Source organism: Callorhinchus milii, unplaced genomic scaffold (genome assembly GCF_018977255.1).
Source record: "Callorhinchus milii isolate IMCB2004 unplaced genomic scaffold, IMCB_Cmil_1.0 Scaffold7, whole genome shotgun sequence".
NCBI classification, from domain to species: Eukaryota; Metazoa; Chordata; class Chondrichthyes; order Chimaeriformes; family Callorhinchidae; genus Callorhinchus; species Callorhinchus milii.
In genome coordinates this window covers 12,806,348-12,824,417 of record NW_024704748.1, presented here as the reverse complement: position 1 = coordinate 12,824,417, position 18,070 = coordinate 12,806,348, and the positions used below count along the sequence as shown (strand labels likewise).

Sequence of the window (18,070 nt, the reverse complement as noted above, 5' to 3'; positions counted from 1 at the left end):
AATGCATGACTCTGATAGTATTCAAAGTCTCTACACAATGAATGCTTTAATGTCATTTTTAAAAAATGAGAAACAATGTTTTTAATGCCACAAGCCAACTAATAGGATCTGATTAAAGTGGATGGCAATATTTATTTGAAAATATGAAATAGGAATGAGGTTCCAGCGTCAGTACTGCACTGTGGTCGAGAAAAGTATCAGGTCGAAGTGGAATCCTTTACATAACACTGACCTCCAGTGGATACACTGTGTTTCCTTTATTGCAATTTGTTTTCCTTAAAAGGTCTTTTTTTAAAAAAAAATGTTTTTGACTGAGCAGCAAAAACTATCTCGAATTACGAATGTTTTTCAACACGAACAGCAGAGTTTAACGTCTGCTATAAACATTTAAATCCTCTTGTTCAAAACAAATCCCAACCATACATACAGTACAGTACAAGTAAATCCCTTAAAGTAAACAGAAGTCCTTGATAGGTTCTGCAGTGTATAAAGGCTTGAACTTTGCTGGAAAGCCAGTAGATTTATTAAGTGTATGATTTATAAAGTGTGAGTGTTATTAGTGTGTGTTAGTACTCTTTTAATGGTTAGCCATCTACGTAATGTGTTTGTGCTTTACGTTAGATTGTATAGTTTTGAATGGGGACATAAATTATCAGAGCAATTTTAAGAATGTAGTGTTTCCAGATAATGCCCAGACCTTCCCTCCAGTTGACAACTTATTTTTCCCTGAATGATGGATGACATCTTGGACAGTCCATAACAACTGAAAAAACATTGTGACCCTATCTGGGTCCAAGATGTCTGTGTGCAGGAAAATCACCAGGGAAATGGAAGAAAAAGTATAAATACAGAAACAATGTAACCCGTACTTCCCTCATTCTTCTGATTTTTGTCTTTTTTTCTGGCCTTTTGCTGAGGTTGTATTTTCTGAGGAGTAGGAGTAGACCGTAGGCCTCTTTGTGCCCACCACCCCATTCATCCCACCATCAGTGGGTGGACTTTCAGCCATTCTGCCCCTGCTCTCTGGAACTCCATCCAGAGGGCCTCTGACTGGCTTACTCTTTCAAAGCATGTCTCTTTGACCATACGTTTGGTCATCTTTCCCCTTCCCTCTCCACTTTTACTACCTCCCCAACTCAGGGCTTGACAGCATTGTCAAGCACTTTGAGACATTCTCCTGATGTGAAAGATGTGCATATATGTAAATTGTATTGCATTAGGACATGATGGAGACCCAACATTTATATACCAAGTTCTAAATCTTAGAGCAATTCCGACGGGTTCTGTGGGAGATGTTAGGAACTAATAATAATAATCCTTGCATTTGATATAGCGCTTTTCACGTCGGGAGAACGTCCCAAAGCGCTTCACAGAACACACTGTAAAGTGAATTGACTGTATATTTGTGGGCGAACGCGGCAGCCAATTGCGCACAGCAATGTCCCACAGACAGTCGTAGATTGAAAATGACCAATTTATTATTGGTTTTGGTTTTGGAGGGATTATTATTAGGGGTGTGGAGTAAGGAAACTTGCCCAAGGTTTCGCCCTGCCTGGAATTGAACTCAGGTCTCTCGCTTGCAAAGCGAGTCCTCTAACCACTGAGCTACAGGACTCCACAGAACTGATAAATATTTTGAAGTGATGTCAATGAAACATTCAATCTGGTTCCCTAGTAGATTTCAAAGTATTGTTTTGGGGCTTGCTTTCTCAATCTCATTTAAAACCTTGTACACTGTATCTCTATAATGTCCTGTTTCAAGCTATTTATGTAAAAACAATTGTTTCCTCACAATACAGGGGCCTCTGAAGATGTCCTTGACTGGGACAAATTTGCTTCAGTTCATTTTAGTAGACTCCTGGGACTTGTTAATGACGTAAAAAGCTATCTTCTACAGAATATAGAACCATTTTTCTAGAACATTGTAGCAATTTGCTTACCTGGTGACATTTAATGGTCCTTTAGATGTGCAAATTGCAGAGCATTTTAAAATGTGAACAAAATATTCTAAAAATGTAAAAATGTTCTCAATTGATTATAAAAGTCACCCCTGCCTTTCTATTTTTCACTCCTGCTTCCCCTTCCCCCCATTACCATGACTGTGTGACAAGTGTCAGCAGAGAAGCATTCTCACTTCTGCGTGCGAAAGTTATGGGTTGAAGCCCTATGTCAGGACTTTGAATTCACGATCTAGGCGAATACTCCAATTCAGTGCTGGGGGAGTGTGACATTGTTGGAGGTGTCGTCTTTTGGATAAGACATTACCATAAATCTGCTGGTTCAAGCGCACATTAAAAATCCCATGGCACTATTTCAAAAGGGTTTCTCCCGGTGTTCTGTTCAACAAACCCCCGGATAAAATTGGTTAGTCACTTCATGACTGCTTGTAGAACACTGCAACATGCAAATTGGCTGCCATGTCACTTTCCAGTAAAACTCTACGATATGGGTTGAGACATCCTCCCAACATGAAATACGCTATTTCAAATGAAAGGATTATTATTTTGTGCAACACACCGAAACTATTCTCCAACCTGGCAAGTGCCTTTGTAACCTATACCTGGGCGTGCGTACAGAAGGACAAATTGTTACTGAAACAGGGTAACTGTTGCAATTTTCTGCCCCTCAATTTGGGATAATGAGTTGGTTCTAATGGGGGCACCGTTCTGTAATGAGCACAATGGGTAGTTGACCAAATAATGTTCATTTAAGTTCCATTAATCTTTTTCTTTCGTTGCTAGTAGGTGCAGCCACAATGTGCTTTCTGTGTGTGTATGTATGAAAGTGAATTGACAAAATCAGAATCACAACCAGATTATGGGGTCTAAAAAGATATTCATATAGCATATGTACTTGTTAAATCCTGCGGATAAACCTTTATACTGCAGTTTACACCTAAAATTGCCAAATATGTCAGGATTCCTCTCAGTCAGCAAGATTGTGGAATAGAAGCCTGTCAATTGCTTTTCAATCTTCTGTCCTTAAAGAAGCGAATGTTCAGGATTCATATGATGTTGCCCTAAGGGTTGGTGTGTATTCCATTTGCTCCTCCGTTTCTATTTTTAAATTGAACATCGTTCTGCTTAAATTGCCTTTGAAAGCTTACTGATGTCCCCAGCTATTGATTATTAGAGATGCAACATTTAATCTTTTTAACCCAAAGAAGCAATCTATGCTGATACTGGATTCTGCCTTCACATCAAATGCGAGAGAGCCTGTCGTGCCCTGCTTCTGTGCCCTACATTTGCGAGCCCTTACTGAAGAACTCAGGGTTATAAAAATCAATTCTACCTAAACTTTTTCAGCATTGGGGAAAATGTGGTTGAGACAGGAAAAAGCTACATTTATTAAGATACTTATTTTGCTTGAATCAAATATCTTCCAGAATGTATCTGTAAAACTCTAATTTCAGAATTGCTTATTTCATTGTATTGATTTCAGCCCCATTAAAATGTCTACTTTATATAATAATCCTTGCATTTGATATAACGCTTTTCATGTCTTCCAGACGTATCAAAGCATTTCACAGCATGTACTGTAAAGTGAATTGACTGTATATTTCTGGGATAAATGTGGCAGCCAATTGTGCACAGTAGTGTCCCACAAACAGTCATGAATTGACTGATCAAATTTTTTTTTTTGAGGAATTATCAGGCGTGTGGAGTAAGGAAATTTGCCCAAGGTTTCGCCCTGCCAAGAATCAAACCCAGGTCTCTTGCTTGCCGGGCGAGCGCTCTGACCACTGAGCTACAGGACTCCACCACTACACTTGGAATACAAACCAATATTTAAAGGTTTGTTAACTTAAACACATGAACCCATATTTAAAATCGCTGCATGGTCTCTGCCCCACACTACCTCTGCAACCTCCTCTGGAACTCCATTCCCATTGCTCCCTGCTTCGCTCCGCATTTTCAAGGAATGTCTCAAAACATACCTCTTTGTCACTCTTTGGTCATCTTTTCCTTGTTCACCACCCTCAGTTCCAGTGTTCAGTCAGAATAGTCAAGTGATTTGGGGCATCCTCCCTGGGTGAAAGGTCCTAGTATAAGTGTAAATCGTATTGTGGTTTAATTGGATCCCAGTTCTTAAGAGTTTTTGTTTTATTGGCAAAACCAATTCCAGTCTTGTACGCAATTTTGATAAGGAAAAGGATTTAAGAATCTGAGGGGAATGAACTTGGTGCCAGTCCAATAGTTTTAAAGCTAATACATGACAAGTCAACATATCTGGGTGGAGTGTTTGAAACTCAGTAACATGTTCAATTCCCAGGATGATGATTATTTATCGGAATTCTGAATGGGAGGAAGTGGAAGTCATTTCATGTTTGGCAAAATCTTTCCTTAGAATATCATCAACTGGAAGTTGTGTTTATGGGTGGGTGGAAAGTGTTGAAACAAAAGCCACCGCTCTATTGATACAGGAGGCAGTATCGTATCCTATTTTGCACATTAGGTACGGATATGTTGAGAGGATCCCATTTTATGGTGGCAATGTCTTTAAATTGAGCATCTTCCTCAGATTGTTTACCTTACTAAGACACTGCTGGTGCACCTCCATAAGGCTGCTTCAACAAAGGTGATTGACAGTGATCCCATTTTGCACAGAATGCCAAATGGTTCAGTGTCAGGCTCCAATATCATCTGCTGCTCTTCCCAGCCCAGGGTGTAAGCTTTACAGTGATCTGGTGGGTTAGATTCATGCTGTAAGACTAACTTGTCTCAAACTATAAAAGTCTTTGAACTTTTATGAGGGAATGAGCAAAAAAAAACCTTTTTCCCCTCTCGCCACTTCCCTTTTCAGATTCCCATCATTTCTCCACCATTCTCTGGTTGACTGGGGCCTTTTCTGTCAGAGTCACTCAATAACTGGTGGGTTGGCGGTGCACAAGACCAGCTAAAGTGAGCTGGCCTTTCTTTTGGGAACCACTGCCCCTGTTGGCCTGCCTGAAATAAGGGACGTGACGTTGGAGATATTGGGAGCAAAGCTCACATTCTACCAGTGTACTGAGACAATATTTCAGTCTACAGTGTATCTGAAAATATAACATAGTGTGGAATAATTGAAATGGGGGGTGGCAAAAAGGCATTTTTTTTCCAGAACATTTCTGACCAGTGGATTCTGTTTTATAGTCTCTGAAATTTGCAAGTTGCTCTGTAGCTTAGATTCAAAGCCTAGATTTTTTCCCCCAGTTAATTTCAGAACCATCCACCCCAATAACAATACATTTGAGAACAAACAATTGAGTATTTTGTTAATTTAACTGGAAAAAAAATCACGATTTTAAAAAAGGTAAAACTTGTGGTTGATAAAATCACTTTTATTTCTAACATTGATAAATTTAATAGCAAGAAGGTAATGTACATGGCATTCCATTGTCGTGGTAGATACCTTAATCCATTCTTAATCTTTTCAGCTGCGATATATTTTAAGAGAGAAAAGACTCAAGTATTCATCAGTCATCTTACGCGAAAAACAATGATAACATGGTTCTTGTACTGATTCTTCCGTCCTTTCTAGCACATTGGAGCATTTTGATCACTGTTGCGTGAGCAGCCTTCTCACCCATTCAGCACAGCTGCTCAACATTCCCAGAACAATAATTAACCCCCAGAGTACAATAGGAACACTTAGATTTGAAATCAAAATTATGACAAGATCTCAAAAGGTTGAGTAACGTTAATGGTTTTCATAACAGGGCTTTTTAACCAGAATAAGGCACGTCAAACTAGCAGCTATTTGTAACATTTATAGGCTTGCCTTCAGTGGCCAGAATTCTGGATCGAAATGCAAAGGTAGGCCTTTTTTCCAACTCACCACTCTCCCTTTTCAGGTACTCATCGTTTTTCCACCATTCTCTGGTTGACACTGTCTCAAAAGTTTGTCTTTTGATGCTTTTCATTGAGTAATAAAAAATTGCTAACTTTTTTTAAATTGTAGAAAAAAAGGAAGCTCTCTCTCATTCTCTCACATCCACCACCCCCACAACATGCATACTGAAGATGAGCCATATTCTAATTGCATTAAGCTAAGTGCTTGAGGGGAATTTTTTTTGCAAATGTTTAAGACAATCCCTCACTGATATGATATTCAGACATTGCTATAAGATGCTGCATAGCTGCTAACCTTAGTGCATTACTGGGAATGAGACACTTTGATCCCAAAGAGGAACACAGATGACAAATCTGGTTAAGTACACAGAAGTGTGTTTATTTTCAGAGTGAGACACACACAGAAAAGGTTACATTTTGGTAGTGAAATGACCAAGTCCCAAAATTAGTGAAAGCTGATGAGAATGATTCTATTATATTTGGAGGATTTATAATATTTAGCTAGACAGAGGATGTGAACAATCATGAGATTTGTTTTTTTTAAACAAACAAAAAAATGGTTTTGACTCACCTGTGTCGGATAAGGTAGTCAATTAACTGGCATCTGAACATCATGCCTTTCTGATTTAGAAAGCTTTTCGACACATCATTAAATGGTGATGAATTGATAAGAGGTAAAAGCATGTACAATTAAATGCAAATGATGAGTGGTCCCATCATTTAAGGATTAGGATGTAATCAAACAGCAGCTGGGGTGATCTGTCTAAACAGGAATCTCAAAGTATGTCGTTAATGATCAATTTGCAGCCATGTAAATGTACAATAGCAAAGAGAAGTCTTTGTAGTTGTACTTATCCACTGGCTCTGATTTAACCAATTCTGAACCATTCTGCTTCACGTGTTTTGGACTCAATAGTGAAATAATTGAATATACCAATGAATATTGCGTACTCAAAGTTTTAAGAATGCTCCTTGTTAATTGACAACATTTTCCCAAACAAATCCAAGCAGGCTTTAAGGTAAACATCCATCGACTGCAGCAGTTAAAACAAGATGCACTGATCAGTTTTATTTTATTAAATACTTTTTAGATCAAGTCCTATAGTAACAAAGCTATGAAGATCTACCAACATTCATAACAAACAAACACTGGGTATTTTAGCATGCAAAATCCTGCATCAGTTGCCTTATTTAAAACTATAAGATATTAGCCCCATAAGATACAGTAACAATGCAATTAATTGATTCTGCCTTTTTTAAACAGGAATTTATCATTATCAAGCTCAGGCTTAAATTATGTGGTACATACTTTCCAGACTGTGCAAGATCATTAAAGATGCAGAACTAGGTACATCATTATTTTTGTCAAGTAAACACAGACAGTGAAAATATTGACCGTAAACAACACATGCATAAACTCTGTAAAACTGCATATATATTTTCAATGTGTGACCATTTTATGCTAAGGTGACGAGGCTCTCCCCTAACTAGCACAGTGCAGTCTACAGATGTAAATAACACTGTGTTTCATGTTTGATCTCGTACTCAAATAAGATAATGTTACATGGCTATACATGTACACCATACCTCAATGACACAAGGCAGAGTATAACCACCAATTTTTTTCAAATGGTCGTGATTGTTACTAGGTTACGACATACTGCAAACGTCTGTATGTGAATGATTCAGCATTTTAACCAAAGATAGTTTTACTGCACATAGGCCAAGACAAAACTTCAATATTATACATTCATATTAATTTTGCTGTAAAGAACACTGGAAGAAATGTTAACAGATAAGAAAGAAATACTTTTGTGTTCCATTCTGATAAGTTTAAATGAGATCACAGCTTCACTTTGCAATAGATTGATAAGAGGGAAAAAAAAGCAATTGCTTAGGAGTGTATTTTTTCCAGACAGTTTCACAGAACAGCAATGTCATATAGTCTTGGCCTTCAAATTTCAACATATTGTTGCTCATTGACCTCCGAAGTAGGAGTCTCAGTAAAGCAATTAACCTTTAACTTTTCATTGACAGAGGAAGCTGCAGTTTGCATGGTATCCTTCTTGCACCTTCAATTGAACCTACGGTTGCTATTGCGCTCTTTTTAATGACAATTACTGGTCAGAGTTAAGGTAACCTTTGTAGAATCTCGACAAGAAAGGCATACCTTTAACCTCTGAGCACTACACCGACTGTTATTTTTTGTGATTTTTTAAAAAAGTTTTTACTTTAATTATGGATGTCCATACTTTGGCAAGTATTTGGTTCAGATTTTATTTAGTACGAACCACTGCCATCAAACAAGTGAATTATCAGGTACATATACAGCAGCCATTTTATCTGTACACCTCCCATACAGCAGAAACAAACACGATGGATCCATGAAAACAACAAATAGGCAGCCACCACAGCATCATACACATGCAGATTCGCGCATGGTGCTGCTGGTCTTCAAAGAGGTCACCGTGACAGTGATCGGCTTCAATCCACTGCTTAGACGAGAAGTCTACTCCAACATCCCCAAGCTGGGAAGGAAAATACAATCAATGAGTCAGTTTTCAGATCCACTGCTCAGCTATTCGGCTTTTTTGCCTGCACCTGCTTGATCTACAGTTGCCTCCGAGTGGCTGCTGTTTCCGTGCTTCTTTCTATCCTTTTACTCAGAAGCTAATTACTAACTGGAGTTGGTAGTCAGAAAGGGTGGTCGAGATCAGGACACTGGGCTCACTTAAAAAGCAGTTTGATGCTGTGATGAGGAGGAGGGATAGGGGGATGGTAGGTGAGTGTTCTGGAAGGATGAGATTACATTGGCCAAAGGGTCTTCTTCATCCAGATTCATCTTGTGATCTGGGTGGTGGGACGGAGTAAGAAGCTCCTTTAATAAGAAATGGTTTTAGGAATACTGCACCCCAATTTTATCAAACATAACCTGTAATACGAAGCTAGTTGGGGAACGTACTCGCCTGCAGGTTGTGTTCACTGGAGTGGAGCAGCCGGGGCTCCTGAGCAGTGGAAGTGTACGTTCTGCCACTTCCCTTCACGGCGATGCCAGACACGCGTTTCCTCGGACTGTGTTGTCCTTGGCCTCCCCTGACTGTCGATGTACTGAGTAAGACGGATATAGGCGATACAGGCAGCATCTTCTCCGATTAGGTGAACATGGGGGTTCAGAATCGTAGTATGGATCGGCTTGCTGTTTTTGGACAACACTTTAAAGTAGAAGTTAAAAGGATTTGTATTGTTATATCTACTTAAGATCCAGTTCCATCAAACCATCACAAACACATCTGTTGGCGAACTATTAGGGAAATAATGTAACCTTTTAAATTTGTTTCATTCCCAAGTTCTTTTATGTTAAACTGAATCCCATGGAGATACCTTCTCCAATCACTTTCTGTCTCTTTCTTTGTCGTGCAGCTTTCTCGGTAAATGGGTATGCTGCTTGCAAGCCTGTGACATTTCCACTCCGAAGGTAACTACTACCAGGTCTACAGGGGCTTGTCACGATTATCTCCTTCATTTCTCTTCTTGGAAAATGCTTGACCTCTCTTGTTTCCCAACAGTGAAACAGTTGAAATTGGAAGCTCTGGAGGGTTGTGGGCATGAACACATGAGCGAGCCACAGAGAGGTTACAGACAGCTAAATACTGCTGTCACATAGTGTTTGCGTGCAGATTGTGAGGGATCCACTGATGGGTGGGAGAGTCTGCATACAATGGGGGTAAATAATACACTATTTGCTAGTACGTGCAAACCTCATTTACAATGGGAAATAATAATTCTTACATTTGATATTAGTGCTTTAATCATGTCATCAAAACATCTCAAAACTCTTCAGGATTTTCTGTAAAATGCAGTGACTGTGTATTTATTAGGCGGAAAACCTTATTGATGCAAGTTAGTTAACCCAAGGATATGCATGTGCACTAACCATCATTCACTGTAAGATTCTAGATAATAATGAAGTGTAAGTGGTTAAGATATCTACTTTGTAAGTGTTTGGTAGTGTTTCTTCTCTAGCCCTCCCCTGTCCCTCTGCAGGAAATTAGGTGGTCGAGCAGACTGCATACTATAATAAGGACTGCTCTCTCACAAATATGCATCTGCTTGGAATCAGGGACAATACTTAGAATTACAGTTCGTATGATCCTACATTATTAAATGTACCATGTAAAGCATTTAGTTGCACATCCTATGGGACTCGTCTACAAATCGTATAGCTGACAAAACTAATCAAGTGATCTAAAATGTGATTAAATAGAGGAGATTCTGTTTGATCCAGCATGGTTATCACTCTGACAGACTGCATCAAGTTACAGATGTGCTTGACTCATACAGTTCATTGACAAAAACATACTCACAGTTCTCAAAGTAAAATTTATGGAAATCCATCCCTTCCACTAAGTTTCCAAGAGCTTCGGGCTCAAATGAAGTTAGACCTGGATCGCAGATTTTCCTAAAAGACAAGGATCATATTCTTCAGATTATTGGAATGGAATGGGCATTTTCTCCCTCCGTGGAGGGACGCATTCCACTAATCTAATTCCGGAAAATATTAGGCCAGGGTGGCAAAACAAGTACCGAGGGCATTGCACAAGCACTAAGCTTTCAGTAGTGTGCTTTTTAATAAAAAAACAAGGCTGTTTTCAAGATTACATTTGCAACATGATGGAATGATATAGATGGTCTGAGTAGTTTTGTTTCATTCCTTACTTTGTTATTATTCCTACAACAAACGAGCTGCCAGCTTGTTTGATCCTATTTATTATTAAAAGAATCATCTAAATTTCTAAATTGTCCCGACAGTTCGGGATGATCTGGTTTCTTTATCATAGGCAAAATGCTCAGTGAAGAGATCAGCGTGAAAAGTATGCTCTTAACTTGTGTGGTTGTTTCCATGCCAACCTTCCTCTTAATTTTAACTTTTTTTTACAGAATACAGCTCTTCTCTCAACATCCATCTGTGTGCCATTATTCAACTTCCATCTGTAGCTCCACTGATTTCTTTAGAACAAGCAAAAACCTCAAGGAGGCGCTCTTAGCACAGAGTTAGGTGGCTCTGAGTAACATCACAGCATTGACCAACACCACCCAGCTATTGTGGTCTGGTTGTCACTGTGGGAGCAAAGCTTATGAATGACATCGCACAGGTCTGTTAGAGGGAACCGTGTTACTTCGAACAAGGTCATTGCCATCTGTTACTGTCCCACCATGAAATGTTATTTTCTACAGGATAGGCAAAGCTGACTATAATGAATGGCTTCAAGCTGTGTTTGTTAAGCAGCAGGTTTTATTCACTCTGGGAATTGCAGGGTGTTTTTTACGTTTGTATGTTTACATCACCTCCTGTTATTTACAGGTTTGCTGCTCTTCGCTTTCACTTTATAGCAGCTCTGATTATTCTATTCAATGTGGCACAAAAACCCTCCCAATTTTCATTCAACTTAGAACCTAAACATTAATATTCAACTCCGGCTCTTGCATTTTCACACACTGTACAGCCATTATCCCAGAATCCACTCTTGGTATATATTATATGGTATCTGCTATGGTATATTTTGATTGTACTTTAATATACTGCACTAATACTGCACCATGTTAAATACTGACTCCAAGATGCATTGTTTTAAATAATTTGCAGTTAGTGTTTTGAATCATTTAGATGAATAAACATCTTGGGGGGGGAGGGGGGGGTGGGCCTCAGCAACAAATGTAGGTGCCCCTGCCCACTGTGCAAATGGCCATTTGAGATTTCCTCTCTATGTCCTTTCCTGAAAGTGCACTTTCCAGCACAGTCGTCAGTGGATTGCAAGAAGGATTGGAAATCCTGGCTAAGTTGTAAACTTTTGCTGTTGTGCCTTCTTCCAAAAGGGAAATATTTTTAGGCAAATTTAAAAGAAAATTAGATTTAGAAAAAGAATCTGAACCATTTATTACTTGGAGCTGATGAAATGTAATGGGTTGTTGAGGGCAGGTTGCTGGACATGTTTTAATAAAAACAGCTTGATGCTGTGATGAGAAGATACAGTGGGTATTGTGGAAGCATGAGATCTATGGGCCTAAGGGCTTTCTTTTTATGATGTTGTGAAGGCAAACCAAGGTGAACTGCAGTCTCATCTAGGAATACAATCTCGTGATCACAGAGTTACAAAGTGAGCACTTGTCTGCTTCAAAGACTGGGACAGTTTGGCAAATACTAACTCTACCTTTCTAGATCTTCTCATTGTTTGTACTGCTGATAGTATAATTCCCTATTGCTTCTCTTAAAGATACTGGCTGGTTTTATTAACTAGTACAGAGTTCATGTTTATGCAGTCAAGGTAATCTCGCTCCAATCTTCACAGCTGTTGGTTCTGATGTACATTTCCTTTGCCAACTGTCATTCTTGATGGTTCCTTCCTCCACTCAAATAATAGGCTAATTTCTAAAAATGACTCATTTTCTTCTTTGAAGTGCTGAGGTTCCAGATGTACTATGATCATCAGTCTGGTAATTGTCCTGGCAAAGAATATTTTCAACATGACTCAATGTTTGGATCCCCTTTTGCCAGACAACTTGACGCGTGCAGATTTCATATAATTCTGTTTCTCATTGCTACAAAACTGCATTTGTGAATATCTTGCAATGTCTGTTCATGGCCTCCAATAATTTAAATACAATTTATTAAATATAGTTTTGGATTCTAAGGGACAACAGATGACTGGTTGCAATAAACCTAGCAGCTGGATGCTGCTACAAATGTTCTGAATTGAGGTCTTATCTGTTATAAATTTGCACTGTGTACTTGCATAGGAACAAAACAAACTGTGTCTACGCATTAGCTTGCCTAATGCACAATGATGAGCTTTTTGCACTCTCAAGTTTGATTTTGATGACTTTGAAGACAAACTGTCTACCGATTACTTAATATCAAGGCTCACACATGTAGAGTGGTCTCTTGGGCTAGGTATCGGGGGGCAAAAGCACTCAATAGAAAGAAAATGTAGTCAGGAGAAGGGCAAGGGAGATCTGAGGGTATGAAGTTAATGTTTTAATAGCACATTGCTTCTTGGCTTCCTCTCTGAAATTCTGCATTAACCCAAACATTAGTCCCTACATCAAGGTATACTTACGTGTAAGCTTCAAAATCCCCATTATTAATGGCTTCAATCAGTTGCTCGGTGATCTTGATGATGTCCTGCTTGCGTGCTAAAGTTTTGGGGAAAAAAACATATGAGAGGAACATAAGATGCTGCTCTGCAAAGTGTCCATCTCGCAAATTTGGTTCAAGATACCAAGGTGATTTCAGTGCAACAATTTACCTCAACCACAAGGGCCAAAAGAATGCTTGCTGAACTACCTCGAGGCCCATTTGTAAATAACTCCACATCTGCCGTTTTGTCAGATTGTATGACAGAGGCTACACAATGCTATCTAGGACCACTAGAAATACAGCGGAGTTAAGGCTGCCAAAGTCTATTCACCCAAAACAGACTGTCTCGCTCTCTCTCTTGCCTACTTCAAGGCACATCTCAAGATCCCCCCTCTTTCACCGTGCCATCGGCCACCTTTCTACTCCTTGCCCTCCACCCTCCCTAATCCCAACCAGCACCCCCCCACCCCCCGCCTCACCCACTCAGGTCCAAATCCGGGACTGTCCAGTGCCTTGGGACGTCCTCCTGACGTGAAAGTCACTATACAAATGTAATTTTGTATTACATTTTGTACGTTTAAAGGTAGAAAAAATACTCAAACTCAATCATTGACATGAACAGCAACTTAAGTAACTAGAGGAATTTTCCCCATGTCCATTTTGTAAGATGTGTTCATTTTATATATATATATTGTATTTTTTATATAATAATGACAAACAAACAATTACCAGTTGCTTTCTGTGCAGAATGCTCATTGGCACAACGAAACGGAAAACAATGCAAAAACCATCTGAGAACATTCAGTAGAAAAAACAACTCCCCAACATTTGCTTAAACTGCTTTCAACATTAAGGGGGGGGGGGGGGGTCAAGAAAGCAGCACTGAAGGTACTAAGTACCAATGGAGAAGGGATTCGGAAGAAAGTTTCCAGTGTTTGTGAAGCAAGAACAAAAACTGCATTGCCTGCAATTTGCTTAAACTGAGAATCTCCTCTCGTCCTCTCAAGGTAGAAATTTGCTCTCTCCTTGAACCAGTAGCCACGTGCTGCTTTCACCACTTCGGCAGGGCTGCTAACAGAGGTGACTTTCACAGTGTGTTTGTGACTCTGTAAATCAGAGCACTGGGTCTCCTCCTCCCCGTATGGAATTTCAATGTTCACCTTCTGTTCAAATCGGCAGCCACGGGCAGGAGTGGGTAACAAAGGAATAATGTTTTGCTTCACTCCTCCTGACTGCAGAGCTACTTTGTTCCAGGTTCTAAACTGAAATGTCCTTCATCTTCAGGCCTAGGGCATTCCCGACACACACACACACCAGCTACTACCACTGTTGGTAAGCAGGATCTCCTTGGAGCAGAACTGGCTCCAAGGTGCCATGCCTGGCAAAGGAATGTCGGAATCGAGTCAGTCCTCTGTGGTGGTTTCTGTAGTCCGATTCTTGAGCCAGTATTCCAGGGCACTGCTGATGATAGCACAGCCAGCCTGGCTTATCAGTCACTGGGGACAGGGAATCATCCCACTCAGCTCCTGTTATCCCTGAAGGCCAAAGCCCTAACGGGTAGGGTGGTCCTAGCTGGATAAGCAGCCGGAAAGTTTGCAATAACAATGGCAAGCTATGCGGTTTTATCTGGTTAGACTCCAGCAGTATCCCAATGCACACCCTGGGGTTTCCAAGCCTTGGTTCTTGCCAACCTGCACCTGATACTTTCCTGAGTTAGGTAAGCAGGATGTGTCCCTCCAGGGAGAGAGTGCATATTCCATTCCAACAATCTATCTCTGGGATTGCCATGTGTAGGTGGGATGCATGGAAATCTCAGCTTGGTCTGGATATTCTTAAGCACGGTGATGGGTTTCCACATTTGTCAAGACATTTGGCTGCCCCCGCCCCCCAAAAAACAGCACTGTTTATGCATCTCTGCTGTCCTGCAATTTTGTGTCAAAGAACACAGGCATTGTTCTATTTAACGAACAGACTTGCTCAGGATGTATTGTACTCTGCATCTGAAATGAAGTCATTTAATGTGAAGTTTCTCATAGGGAAGAAATCTGCTGGTGGACATGTCTACTTTTATTGTTTGAAAGGAACACTATTGTAGACGTGGCACTAATATCGAGAAGGCAATTACTACACATGACTGAGAGCTCTCTCTCTCTCACAAGCTGTTATATCCACTGACTGCGTTTGTCAGGAGAAAGCTGAAAGCTAAGCTCACTGGAATTTGATTGTAAGGGGAAAAAAAGGGAAGTACTGCACTTCCCATATAGTGTGGGTCCACAGCGAGTCTGCACTATAAACAGACCCAAACTATCCCGGGGTGCACTATAATGGGGGTCAGCCTGTAATTATAGCACTAATTCTATCATCTATCTTTATATTATAAAGATCTTATATATTAATATTATACCACTATATCATTTATATTTCAATATTTCATATCATATATTATATATCTATAGTAAGCATAAGTGTGATCCCCCCCCCCCCCCAAACTGCCAAGATCAGTAGTCTGCCTGACTTCAGACAGCTTTGACTGCCCTTCATGCACTTGGTGAAGTAGTAGGGAACTCCGAATTTTTGAAAAGAAAAAAATCAGGATTTCTAAGCCTTGTTGAAAAACTGTTGGAAAAATGTCAGCAATAAGTCTTAGGCTGTATCTCTAGCCAGCAATTTCTTTGAAAAGTACATTTTGTGGAGGTTACGCTGCAAATTAAATGAGTATAAATCCTGTTGTACTGCATTTCAACAACACCCCCACTCTAACCAGTACTCTGCGGTGTCCTGTCATGTCTGTATCACTGCCATCCTGTAACATTGTCTTTTCTGCCCTTCACCACAACCCAGGGCGGTGGGTAGGGGGAAGAAGAATTTCCGAGCATCCTTTAAATCGGTACCAACATGCAAAACACAACACTTGGTAATAGTCAACACAAAACTGCGCTAAAAAAAAGAACTCAACGACGATTTGTTTTTAAAAGAAATCCGTTTGCCCAATTTTGTGGTTCATTTGCTGTGAAAAGGTACAAGTGACGGTTGATGGTAAAAATTTAAAGAAAACTGTTACAAGTATCATGTAACAAATTAATTCTCGATCTTAAACACAAGAGGGCGAAGAAATTCTTTTGTCGTTAAAGTTAGTGCAGCTTGGCAGCAATGGGAGAAAATCACCCACCAGGAGATTTTCACCCCATAGAAATGTAGTTCAAGGAGCCCTTTGGCAATAACTTGATAAGACATGACAAAGTCACAGTTTTATCAGGCCCTTAGTTTAGAGACACAACACACCAGGTAAAAACACTCTTAAGGCATTTCATCAAATGCTTGAAAAAATCTTGAACTCATTCTCTGCCAAAATCAACCACCGTGATAATTGCCAAGAGCAGCTTTAAATAATTCTGTTGTTTTTTTTAAATTGTGTTTTCAATTATTTTCTATTTGTTTTTCTCCCATTGCCATCTGCTCCTGATGTCTAGGCTGCTTGTGCCGGGGTGCGTTTCCACGGGCACATTTTGCCCTCCGGTACCCTGCCCAAGTCGCCATTATTCATTTGTGAGCCTTGGCAGTGAGTTTCACTCATCTCTGGAGAGTGACACAGCTTTGAGCCTGACCTCTGCTCACCCAGCTGTCACACACACACACACACACACAAACACACACACTACCTGTGGGTTGGTGGGGGAGGGGGCATAGAAATACCAGGACCAGGGATTCCAATCAGCAATCTCCTGGTCCATCTCCTGTAGGTTTATCCACTGAACAATCAGAGTTGCCACTCCCCAAAAATATTTTTAAGACTTCTCAGGTCTCAAACCAAAATGTTAGAAATAAAATAGGTTAAAAAAAACATTTTCGTTTGCACGGTAAGACTACAGTATGCTTTAACAAATTAATAATATTCAAACACTCTTGTTAAAATACTGTAGTCTGCTTTGCAGTTAATGTTTTAAGTAGTAGTAGGCACAAAAAATTTAGTCATGATTCACTCTTGTCTAAATTTCTGCCAGGTTTAGGTACAGAGCTGAGCCAGGACTCAGAAAACCCTTCTGCTTCACTTACACTGTGTGGGAGGAGATGCAGGTGGAAACAGCTCTGAATTATCAGAATGACTCATTGCACATGTGAGATCCACAATTTCAGTGGCTGAATATTTGTGGGGGAAAAGAAAACAGACATGAAGATATATATAGAGACAGGCCCCAACAAGCACACCAGTAACAATTATGGAATTCAAGTAAATAAAATAAGCCTCCATACTACCACACATACCTTCAATCGAGCTGTTTGATGAAATCGCTGCCTACCTTTAACATTTGGGATTAATTTGCAGTGATTTGTAACAAGAATTAATGTAGATTCCCAGTTGCTAATAGGGAAATCTGCCGGGGACCTAAAGTGTGTTACTGTCATGATGTGGGAAACCAGAGTTTTCAGCCACGTTGGAATGGATGAAGATTAGGGTTTGTACAGCGATCCCCTCCAGTTACCAGCCGGATTCTGTATTTGTGACTCAAGTCTCTCTTAAAAACTCTTGTTAATGTATTGCCATTGTGTTATTCTGCAGGCTCAACAATTAGCTGGAACTTGATAATAATAATCCTTGAATTTGATATAGTGCTTTTCACGTCTTCTAGATGTCTCAAAAGCGCTTCACCGAATACACAGTAAAGTGAATTGATTGCATTTTTGTGGGCGAAACGCGGCAGTCAATTGTGCACAGCAGTGTCCCACAAATAGTTGTGGATTGAAGTGACCAAATTATTATTGTTTTTTTTCTTGAGGGATTATTATCAGGCTTGTGTAGTAAGGAATCTTGTCCAAGGTTTCGCCCTTGGTCTCCCACTTCGAACCCAGGTCTCCCACTTGTGAAGCGAGTGCTCTAACCACTCAGCTACAGGACTCCACACCACTGAGCTACAGGACTCCACATTAATAACCAAGGTAGAGTGGAGTCTTGACAAAGCCAAGGTAGTGGGTTGTGATGGGAATCAAACTGCAAACACCAAAATAACATTTTCTCATCCTTTGCTTCCTTGTGTTTTCATCAGAGGTTCACTGACGTAATGCCAGATTTGCACTTAAAAGGTGAAGCATCATTTATTTATTGAAG

The 18,070-nt window shown here is 40.0% G+C and overlaps 1 protein-coding gene across 17 annotated transcripts in view; it reads right to left on the bottom strand.

Annotated features, from left to right (window-relative positions):
* Positions 1-5,299: 5,299 nt before the first annotated feature.
* The window catches only part of camk2g2 (calcium/calmodulin-dependent protein kinase (CaM kinase) II gamma 2), a 164,549-nt gene continuing 151,778 nt past the window's right edge, over positions 5,300-18,070 (bottom strand). For 12 of the 17 annotated variants that reach the window (XM_042336897.1, XM_042336900.1, XM_042336905.1 and 9 more), the window contains 4 exons: positions 12,947-13,022; positions 10,196-10,290; positions 8,798-9,043; positions 5,300-8,359 (listed from right to left, as the gene is read on the bottom strand). In XM_042336897.1, the coding sequence (XP_042192831.1) occupies positions 8,811-9,043; positions 10,196-10,290; positions 12,947-13,022 (404 nt within the window). In that variant the 3' untranslated portion in view covers positions 5,300-8,359; positions 8,798-8,810. Of the gene's footprint in view, positions 8,360-8,793; positions 9,044-10,195; positions 10,291-12,946; positions 13,023-17,019; positions 17,104-18,070 lie in introns of all 17 variants that reach the window. The other 5 variants (XM_042336896.1, XM_042336899.1, XM_042336898.1 and 2 more) reach the window with 2 other exon arrangements.